We start from the raw sequence: 12,069 nt of genomic DNA on the forward strand, positions 1-12,069 counted from the left end.
AGTTAACACCTCAGTCAGTCTTCTCTGGATCATTTCCAATGTATCTTCATCACCATGAAAGTCAGGGGAAAAGAATACCCATGCTGTTAATAAGTGCATTTTATTTGAAATGTAATTATATTATATTTTGTATTTTTTTTTTCTACCTGTTACAAAACTCATTGAAAGAGATTGCCATTTTGGTGGTTTACAGATAAGATTATCAGAAGCATATATAATTAGGCTCAATGGAATTTTTTTTTTTGAAAGTGTAGTTGTCAGTCCATAGAATCTTCTTTTATATATAGTCATAAATATTACTTCATGGTTGATGCATAATATTGCAAATTCATCAGTTTGTTTCATATCTTCCATAGCTCTTTTATGCAGTTAGGATCTCCTGTGAACACCATTGTGAAAGGAAATATAAGTACTCCTGATGGACTTGCAGTTGACTGGATCTACAATCACATCTACTGGACAGATACAGGAAAAGATACTATTGAAGTTGCAGACATGTTGGGAAAGAAACGTAAGACATTGATAAACACTGGATTAGATGAACCAAGGGCAATCGTTTTAAATCCTCTAGAAGGGTTAGTATTGTTTTCTTTTTTTTTTGTTATAAAATATTACTTTTATTTGGCATTTTTTTCTTTATGTTGATAACACTGAAGTTACAAATTAACAAAACAGATGCTTTGCTTTTTATAGATACTAATTAAGGAGACAGAAGTTTTGTTCTTTGTTAAAAAAAAAAAAAAGAAACAAAAAGATATTCATATTGCATTACATATAATACAAAAATTGAGAAAATCATGATTGTTTTCAGGATTAATTTCTTTACTTTATTATTTATTTATTTATTTCCCTTTTCTTTTCTTTGTAATAAGTTTAGTTTAATCCTTTATCCAAGTGTGAGCAAACAAAGTTTGCACCTGAAAGTATCTTTAGGACTGGGGTAAGGTAGTACAATACCAGGCAACTCATTGCAAAGGTGGAGAAAGATCTCGTTTTCTTTGTAATATATCCAACTGTCGCTTTAGCCAACACCACAATAACACACTCACTCAATGTGTGTTATTGCAGTATAAAATCCTAACTCAATCCACATAGGTACAAATCTGTTCTTAAAAAAATTCACTATAGCAAACCATCCATGATAAGAAACTATTCCTATGGTCGCTATGAGTTTTCTATAGTGAAAGTCAACTGTATTTGCATATAATGAATTTTTTTAATGTAATACTTAATTAGTGCCTACCTCTTCTCAACATTTTAATGGGATATTATTAATGTGATATTTATGGCAGTAACAACTATAAGTTTTTTTTTCTGGATCATTCAAGTTATCTACTAGTCTAGAACATTTTTGAATTGAAACCTATGAAAAGGATGCATTTATTGCTTCTGAGGCTTTTATGGAGTGGACAAATATTAAACCTTTAAGTGATGAAAAATTACTATTTTGAGTTTAAATCTGATTGTTTTCAAAAAAACTTATAGTAACAACTGTAAGTTTTTTTTTCTGGATCATTCAAGTTATCTACTAGTCTAGAACATTTTTGAATTGAAACCTATGAAAAGGATGCATTTATTGCTTCTGAGGCTTTTATGGAGTGGACAAATATTAAACCTTTAAGTGCTGAAAAATTACTATTTTGAGTTTAAATCTCAACTAGTTTCACATGCATTATAATACCCTTCCTTGGAAGGGTGAAATAAAAAAAAAAAATGCAACCGAGTTAAAACAAACTCAGTTTTTTGGATAGAAAATAAAGAGGAGACAAAATCAAGAGACATTTAAACTGCTAAGAGCTATTTATAAGATTGGCACAGGGGAGAATTTTCAACTAGTAGAACAAGGGGAAGGAGCACAGATAAGAGGCCATCATTTTTTTGCATTGGAGGTGGTTGGCCCATGGAATTCATTGTCTGATGGAGTGATTACTTTGCAGACAGTGAACAGGTTTAAAGAGTCATATGATAAATTTGTGTTGTCTAATATGAGCAGCTCACAATGAGTTGTATGACTTCATGGAAGTCTGGAATAATAATAATAATAATAAGCAAATTAATGGAAACAGTAACACAGAATATTTGAAAAAAGGAGTATGCATGTAAAAATTATATACTTGGTTAATCCTTTATCCAAGTGTAAGCAAACAAAGTTTGCACCTGAAGTATTATCAGGACAGGGGAAACTTGCGACAAAGGTGGTATAACTTCACATCACTTGCCTTAGTATCCCATAATGCAAAGCATATCTCCTTGCAGACATAATGCTATGCATTATGGGAAGGGTCACTACCCAGACCGGTTTCAACCTTTAGGCCTCTTCAGTGGGAGCTAGACCCAGAGGTGATACCAAGGTTGAAGTAATGCAGAAGTCATACTTTCTTATATGAGTTGCCAAAAGGCGTCTCACCTTATTATTAAAATCCTCCGGATTACAGAAAAATGTTGGAAGTTTTTTTTTTCCCACTTGATTCTCGTGGAAAGGCTTAGACATTGGTTATGCATTTTCACTATATTATTTCAAGAAATTACAACGTACTAGGATATATATTAAAATAAATTTTAATATATTTCTATATTTCGGCAACGTCACGCTGCCATTTTCAAGAACTTAGGTACAAGATACGTGCACGCAGGCACAGCACAAACAATAAATGAGTAAGAAGAATCTTACTCATTTATCCTTTTTTTATTAAGGTAGGGTTGAGGCTAATGGGGGTCTTAAATTCATGTACACTAATACTAGGAGTATTAGGAACAAGAAGGAAGAGTTTTTGGCCATGGTTGGCACTTCCAGACCACAGGTTATAGGTATTAGTGAAACATGGCTGACTGTAGATGATATAACTAGTGGGATTGAATGTGATGGGTATAGTGTGTTCAGGAATGACAGAGAGAATAAAATGGGGGGAGGAGTATTGTTGATGATAGCTGATGAGCTCCAGCCAAGGAGAATAGAAGTTGAATTGCAGGATAGAGAAAAGAGCACATTTGAGGCCATTTGGTGTGAGATTGTGGCTAGCAGAACTAAATATACAATTGGGTGCTGCTATAGACCAGGTGATGGAAAAGATGGAGGTGACAGTATGCACAAGCAAACAGAAGAAATGGGTTGAAGGAGGGTGATTATTATGGGAGATTTCAACTATGGTCGCATTGATTGGAGTGAGGAGAGGACACACGGGAGGAAGGAACTGGATTTTATGCGGTTATTAAGGGATAACTATCTGCGACAGCATGTAATGGAAAATACTAGGGGTCAGAGAGTGCTTGACCTAGTAATTACATCTGAGGATTTGGCTGTAACAAATATGACCACATTGCCACCAATCGGTGAGAGTGATCATAGGGTCTTAACTTGGGAGGTGGCTAAAGGTGTAGAATTTTCAATTAAGACAGGGTACATGTGGAATTATCGGGCTGGAAAGTATGACAAGCTTAGGAGTTTGATTGGTTCAGTGCCATGGCATGTGCAACTGCAAAGACTAGAAGTTGATAGTGCATGGGAGGTAGTTAAGAAGTGCTTGCATGAAGCAATGGCTGACTGTATACCTAGAGTCCGAATAATAAATCAAGTAGGGGTTAAATGGATGAATAACACCATTAAGCTTGAGTTGGAAAAAAAGAAACAACTATGGAGGGAATTTAAGGAGAAGGGTGACCGGCAGGCACATGAACGGTATAAAGCGCAGGCCAGAAGGGTGACGAGTGTGGTAAGAAAAGCAAAAAAGGATTACGAAAGAACATTGGCCATGCAGGCTAAAGAGAATCCTAAACAGTTTTTTAGATATGTAGCAAGTAAAAGGAAAAATGTACATGGCTGATTGATTTTAAAGAATGCCGATGGTAGGGAGGTAACTGAATCAGTTGAGATAGTTGAGTTACTGAGTGAGCACTTTGCAAAAGTATATCATCCAGGTGGTGACATTGCAGAAACGAATAAACCAGTTAATTATACGGGAATTGTGGTTAATGAAGTGGAGGTGAGTAGTATAACTATTGCATAACCTCAATGTCAATACATCTGTAGGATTGGATGGTATACCAGCTCGTGTTGTACGAGAAGCAGCTAAAGAATTGTCAGTACGCTTGACCATTTTGTTTAATTTGAGTCTCGGGTCTGGGTTAGTCCCGAGCGGTTGGAAAGAGGGGAAAATAGTTCCACTGCATAAAGGTGGTTCCAAGACTGCTGTTGTAAATTACCGACCGATTAGCATATCAGGAATCATTGTCAAGGTCTTAGAGAAATTAGTCAAGAAAAGAATACAGGATTGGATAGATGAAAATGGGATATTGTATGGGGGACAACATGGTTTTGTGAAGGGTAGATCATGCCTCAGTAACTTGCTCACGTTTTATAACACAGTGACGGCTGAACTGGATACGGGTTTACAGTGATACTACTGCACCTTGCCAAGGCCTTTGATAGGATACCACATGGAACCCTAATCAGTAAACTGGAGCAGATGGGTATAGATATAGGGTTGGTGAGATGGATAGCAGGGTGGTTGAAGGAGAGATATCAAAGAGTGGTTTATTCAGGAGTGGAGTCTAAAAGACGTCTTGTGACTAGTGGAGTGCCACAGGGCTCTGTTCTTGGACCACTGCTTTTCAATTTGTTCATCAATGATATTGGAAAGGATCTGAGAGGAAGTGTTCACTTGTTTGCTGATGATGCAAAGTTGGGTAGAGCAATTGTGAGTGCACAGGATGTCAAAATTTTACAGGATGATTTGGATAGTTTGGAGGACTGGGCTAGGAAAAATGGATGTCAATTTAATGTGCCAAAGTGTAAGGTTATGCACTTTGGGGTGAAAAGAATAGCAGCAGTATATCGCATTGGTGGAACCGTACTCCAGGAGATTGATGAGGCCAGGGATTTGGGAGTGTTGGTAGATAGGGAGTTGAAGTTTAGGGGGCACATTGCAAAAGTAACTAAAACAGCTCACCAAATCACTTGGCTTCTGAAAAATACTTTAACATGCAGAGACGAACAAGTTGTTGTTCCTCTGTATCGAGCCTTGATAAGACCCCATCTGGACTTCTGTGCCCAGCTATGGGCACCAGGGTTTCTTCGTGATGAGGAGGAAGTGGAGAGGGTCTAGAGACGAGTGACCAAGATGATAACAGGTCTGTGGAATGAACCTTATGAGAATAGGTTGAAGATTTGTGGGTTGCAGAGATTGGACGATAGGCGAAGGAGGGGTGATATGATTGAGACATTCAAATTACTGAAGGGTTTTTATAAGATTGATCCAGAAGATATTTTTGAAAATATGACTGGTGGTGGGAGGACTAGGGGCCATGCATGGAAGCTGGGCAAGAGCATGGTTGACAAGGGTGTTAGAGCTAGGTTCTTTACTTGGAGAGTGGTAAATGAGTGGAATAAGCTTCCAGAGTCTGTTGTGGGTGCTATGATAGATACTGTGTGAATGTTGAATAGTTGTTCTTGACATGATGTTAGGGCCTCCCTCGATGAGTCTGTCGACTCCTTGGAGTTTCCCGGAACAATAATAATAATAATAATAATAATAATATATTAAAATTTATTTTAATATATATCCTAGTACGTTGTAATTTCCTGAAATAATATAGTGAAAATTTTCCTACTTGGTTATACATAAAATTATACACTCATGAACAGTTGCATTAGAGATACCTGCTGTGTTGGCGAAATGATGCTGTGGTTGCCCCAGTGAATGGAATAGCGCTACGTGGCCAGTGACGGGGATGTCGTCAGACCTTGTACTGATCATCTGAGTAATACTCGAGCACAGAATGGGGAAGACTCGAGATCTCAGCAAATTCGATCGTGGCCAGATAGTCGGAGTCAGACATATGGGGCACTCCATCTCCGAAGCCGCGCAGGCACTGGGCTTTTCACAGGCCACTGTGTCAAGAGTGTACCACAAGTACATGGAATCAGGTAAAACCACAGCTGCCAGGGAAAACTGCCATGGTGTACAACGTGTCGATGACAGAGGACGGAGTCGGCTAGCTTGGATGGCAACAGTGGATAGACGGGCCGCAGTGCTGCAGAACACTCACCAATTCAATGCTGGACAACAACGACGTGTGAGCAGCCACACCATCCAGAACCATTTCCTCACTATGGGATACAGAAGCTACCGCCCAACTAGGGTATCTCTGCTTACCACACATCACAAGGCACAATGATTAGCATGGGCACAGAAACACTGCCATTGGACCCTTGATGCATGGAAAAAGGTCGCCTGAACTGATGAGTCAAGGTACATGCTGGTACATGCCGATGGCAAGGTACGTGTGTGTCGCCAAGCGCATGAAGCAATGGATCCATCGTGCCAGCAGGGTACAGTTCAGGCCGGTGGTGGTGGTATCCTCGAATGGGGACTGTTTACATGGGATGAAATGGGTGCCTTGATATATCTACCATCCTCCCTCACCGGCGAATGATACGGGGACCTGCTGTCAGATCATGTGCACCCATTTCTGTGCCTACAGCATCCTGCAGGAGACCTGTACCTACAGCAAGACAATGTGCTGGTCCACTGCTCCCGAATTGTGGCTGAGTGGGTGAATGAACACTCCACAGACATGAGGATGCTTGGCTGTCCTCCGAGGTCCCCTGACCTCAATACTATTGAACGCATCTGGGATGCTGTCTGGAGAGATATATGCACCCTGGACCCTGCTCTGACAAATCTCCATGCATTGTGGGAGGCTGTGCAGCGGTCTTGGATCAGCTTAGCTCCCCAACGCTTCCGGTGCCTTGTGGAGTCCATGCCACGCCACATCTCCATCGTTCTGCCAAATCTTTATTCTACAAAATTCTACAGTTTTGTAGAATAAAGATTGTAGTATTTTATTCTAATCTTTCCTCTAGTTAGAAAGCACATCCTATCTTGGCTTTTGTTTCCTCCCTGCAGGGAAATGAAAAACTCTGTCTTCTGCTGTCTCTCTCTCTAAGGCATTGATGGATCCTAGAAAACAGGCAGCTGACTATGATTTGGAAAAATTCTCACAGCACATGCATGCAGCTTCCAGTGAGCTGTCGTTAGCTTTACCCTACGTGAAATGCATGTTTACATACATTATTTAGGGTTCTCATACTGATTTGCCTGTACATGGGATGAAAAACTCTAGTTTCTGGGAGAAAACACCCTGCTACTACTATATGAGTAGAGCTAGCTCATTTTCATTTAAAAAAGCAAACAAACATATAAAGATTCCTCTTCCAGGCCTTTTCCAATTGAATGGCACATGTACTGTCATTCTTCCAATTGTGCTACAGAGGCAACTTTGTCCAAGCCAGGTCAAACTTACTAAAATTCAGACTTAGTATATATAAAAGAATGTCCAAGTGGACTAGTTTTGGTTTATATATTGGCAAAAGGATTCAAATAGGTATTAATAACTCTTCTAGCTGTTTGGAATTTCATAAATTTTGGCATTTAAGGTCTCTGTTATATAGTGTCTAATTGAAGATTAAACAGAAAAATCTGATGAAAACATTGATTGACTTATTAAGGGAAGCATGTAGTTGCTGATAAAGATAAGATAGAAAGGTAAAAACTCCATGGCAGATATAGCAATTAAAGAAATAATCCATTAAAAAAAATCACATAAAAAATTCCTAGCTAGTAAATCATTATATATCGAGAATATAGAGAAAAACATAGGGAGGTAAGTTATGTGTAAAAAGCACTGGTTAAAGAATGTAGTAAATAAATATCATAAAGATGGTAAAATGCTTCAGAAGGTACTAAAAATCTTGACAAATCTTGGATAATCTTGAAGAAGTTTTAAATTTTGAAAAAATAAGGTTTAAATGATATACAGAGTATTCCAATGTATCTTCATTATTGGCCAGAAGAATCTGATCATCATCATCATCATCTATAGACCAGGTGATGGAATAGATTGTGGAGATAGTTTGCATAAGCAAATAGAAGAAATGAGTTGAAGGAGGGTAATTATTATGGGAGATTTCAACTATGATAACATTGATTGGAAGAAGGAGAGGACACATGGGAGGAAGGAATTGGATTTTATGTGGTTATTAAGGGATAACTATCTGCGACAGCATGTAATGGAAAATACTAGGGGTCAGAGAGTGCTTGACCTAGTAATTGCATCTGAGAATTAGGCTGTAACGAATATGACCACGTTGCCACCTATTGGTGAAAGTGATCATAGGGTGGGAGGTGGCTAAAGGTGTGGAATTTACAATTAAGACAGGGCACATGTGGAATTATCGGGCTGGTAAGTATGACAAGCTTAGGAGTTTCATTGATTCAGTGCCATGGCATGTAAAACTGCAAGGGCTAGATGTTGATAGCATGGGAGATGGTTAAGAAGTGTTTGCAGGAGGCAATGGCTGCTTGTATACCTAGAGTCTGAATAATAAATCAAATAGGGGTTAAATGGATGAATAACACTATTAAACTTGAGCTGCAAAAAAAAAATAAACAACTATGGAGGGAATTTAAGGAGAAAGGTGACCGGCAGGCACATGAACGGTATAAAGCACAGGCCAGAAGGGTAACGAGCGTGGTAAGAAAAGCAAAAGTGGATTATGAAAGAACATTAGCTGTGCAGGCTGAAGAGAATCCCAAACAGTTTTTTCGATATGTTGCAAGTTAAAGAAAAAACGTATGTATCAGAATGATTTTAAAGAATGCCGATGGTAGGGAGGTACTGAATCAGTTGATATAGTGGAATTACTGACCGAGTACTTTGCAAAAGTATATCATCCAGGTGGTGACGTTGCAGGAATGAATGAACCAATAGATTATATGGGAATTGTGGTGAATGAAGTGGAGGTGAATAGTCAATTATAAACCCTCAACGTCAATACATCTGTGGGATTGGATGGTATACCAGCTCGTGTTGTATGTGAAGCAGCTAAAGAATTGTTAGTGCCCTTCACCATTTTGTTTAATTTGAGTCTCGAGTTGGGGTTAATCCCGAAGGGGTTGAAAGAGGGGAAAATAGTTCCACTGCATAAAGGAAGTTCAAAGACTGCTGTTGTAAATTACCGACCGATCAGCATATCAGGAATCGTTGTCAAGTTCTTGGAGAAAATAGTCAAGAGGAAAATACAGGATTGAATAGATGAAAATGGGATACTGTATGGGGGACAGCATAGTTTTGTGAAGGGTAGATCATGCCTCAGTAACTTGCTCACGTTTTATAACACAGTGACGGCTGAACTGGATAAGGGTAATGGGTTTACAGTGATACTGCTGGACCTTGCTAAGGCCTTTGACAGGATACCACATGAAATTCTAATCAGTAAACTGCAGCACATGGGGATGGATATAGAATTGGTGAGATGGATAGGAGGGTGGTTGATGGAGAGATATCAGAGAGTAGTTTATTCAGGAGTAGAGTCCAAAAGATGGCTTGTGACTAGTTGTGTGCCTCAGGGTTCTGTTCTTGGATCACTACTATTTAATTTGTTCATTAACGATATAGGAAAGGATCTGAGAGGAACTGTTCATTTGTTTGCTGATGATGCAAAGTTGGGTAGAGCAATAGTGAATGCACATGATGTCAAAATTTTGCAGGATGATTTGGATAGATTAGAAGACTAGGCTAAGGAGAATGGATGTCAATTTAATGTGGCAAAGTGTAAGGTTATGCATTTTGGGGTGAATAGATTAGCAGCAGTATACCACATTGGCAGAACTGGACTTCAGGAGATTAATGAGGCCAGGGATTTGGGAGTGTTGGTGGATAGGGAGTTGAAGTTCAGGGGGCACATCGCAAAAGTGGCTAAATCAGTTCATCAAATCATTTGGTTGCTGAAAAATACTTTAACAAGCAGAGACAACCCGGTTATTGTTCCTCTGTATTGAGCCTTGATAAGACCCCATCTAGACTACTGTGCCCAGATATGGGCGCCAGGGTTTCTTCTTGATGGGGAGGAGGTGGAGAGGATCCAGAGATGAGTGACCAAGATGATGGCAGGTCTATGGAATGAACCTTATGAGAACAGGTTGAAGATTTGTGGGTTGCAGAAATTGGTTGATAGGCGAAAAAGGTGTGATATGATTGAGACATTCAAATTACTGAACGGTTTCTGTAAGATTAATTCAGAAGATATTTTTGAGAATAGGACTGGTGGTGGAAGGACTATGGGCCATACATGTAAGCTGGGAAAGAGTGTGGTTAGCAAGGGTGTTAGAGCTAGGTTTTTTACTTGGAGAGTGGTGAATGAGTGGAATAAGCTGCCTGAGTCTGTTGTGGGTGCCATGACTGTGAATGAGTTCAAGGCAAGGTATGATAGATACCGTGTGAATGTTGAATAGTTGTTCTTGACATCATGTTAAGGCCTCCCTCGATGAGTCTATTGACTCCTTGGATTTGCCCGTAATAATAATAATAATAATAATAATAATAAACTATACAGTGTATCAAGGTGTCTACCTTCTTTTTGATGGATATTTTATCCAGTGTCTCACAATTGCACAATTGCCTGAGAGTGTGATAAAGGGTAGTCTTGTTGGACACCACTATGATTTATTGGCATTCGGTATGATACTTCTCTTGCCAATTTGATTGCTATGAAATTATTTTTATTATTATTATATAAAAAACCTCCATGGAGTCAAAGACTCATTGCGGGAGGTCCACTGTTACACACACAGTTTATCATACCCTGCCTTAAATATGTTCGCTGTCTCTCACTCACCACACTCTCAGGCAATGCATTCCAATCACTCACCAATCTCCATGCAAAAAACCTGCACCTCACCCCCTTACTCACATTCTCCATATACAGCTTCTAGGGATGACCTCATCTTCTCTTCCTATCTTCACCCATTCTATGCAAAATCTCTCCGACATTAATCTGGTAATAACCTCTTAACAGTCTCAATCATATTCCCTCTCCTCCTTCTATCCACCAATTTCTGCAAATTGCATTTTGTTAATCTGTTTTTGTACCAGAGACCAGAAACCACATTAGTCAATCATCTCTGAGACTTTTCCGATACATCTTCATCTTTTTGAAAACCAGCTGACCAAATCTGTATGCAATAATTCATATGTGATCTGATCAAAGCCTTATACCAGAACCATAACATCCTTAATTCTTCAAGTCAGTGTCCTCTGCATCAATTCCATTATCTACTGTGCTGTCCTCACATTTTAGTAACATGTCCCCAAAATTTTATGCCCTTGTCTACAATCACTCCAAGATCTCTCATCTCCTCTATGTCCTTCAAGATATTTCCACTGATTGTGTACTATACATCCCATCTCTGCTTCCCAAATTTCAAAATGTTGCAGTGTAAGGTTTTGAAATTTGGGAAGCAGAGATAGGATGTATAGTACACATCCCATCTCTGCTTCTTTTCATCTACCCATTTAGCCAGTGTTTTATATTTCCCTAGCAAAGCCACAGCATCTACTCTACTACTGATAGCTCTCCCCAACATTGCATCATCTGCAAACAACTGCATACCACCATTCAGACCTCTCCCAATATCATTTACATATGAATTAAACAGCAATGGACCCAAAACAGACCCTTGGAGTACACCACTAGTAACTTTCCTCTTCTGGAATATCGCTCCTTCATAGACAACTTGCTGATACCTATCAGATAGCCAATCTCCAAGCCAGCAAACTAATCTACTGTTCTGCCCTATCCATTCCAATTTAATTTCCAGCTTATCATGTGGCAATTTATCAAATGGCTTTGCAAAATATCTATAAAGATTGGTGAGTGATACTATCTTTTGGCTTTGGAGTTCATCATTGTCGGTGAGTATTTCTAAAAGTTAATTTCTGTTCGTAGAGCTTTCGTAGTCTATAAATGCTAAATGTATTCATTTCTTGAATTCCTTCTGCTTTTTTTGAAAGTACTTCTAAAGAAAAATAACTATCTACACATGATCTGTCCTTGTGGAATCAATTTGTTTCTTGTATATCTTATCACTGTAATGACTCTCTATTTTGCTTTTTGTAATGGCATATTTTTATATTTTTTTTTGGTTGCCTTTTCTATAAACTGTGACTTTCTGCCACAATTCCAGTGAGTCTTCTCCATCCCATATTCTATCCAGGAAATCTGTAATTTTG

The 12,069-nt window shown here is 38.8% G+C and overlaps 1 protein-coding gene across 3 annotated transcripts in view; it reads left to right on the top strand.

The window, feature by feature from the left end:
- The window catches only part of LOC150092591 (low-density lipoprotein receptor-like), a 400,302-nt gene that overhangs the window by 181,935 nt on the left and 206,298 nt on the right, over positions 1-12,069 (top strand). For all 3 annotated transcript variants that reach the window (XM_090414387.1, XM_090414386.1, XM_090414388.1), the window contains one exon: positions 357-575. In XM_090414387.1, coding sequence (XP_090270513.1) covers positions 357-575 — 219 coding nt within the window. The remainder of the gene's footprint in view (positions 1-356; positions 576-12,069) is intronic.

This window comes from Typopeltis vanoorti, chromosome 25 (genome assembly GCF_054136105.1).
Source record: "Typopeltis vanoorti isolate ZY-2024b chromosome 25, IOZ_Tvanoo_1.0, whole genome shotgun sequence".
In the NCBI taxonomy this organism is placed as follows: domain Eukaryota; kingdom Metazoa; phylum Arthropoda; class Arachnida; order Uropygi; family Thelyphonidae; genus Typopeltis; species Typopeltis vanoorti.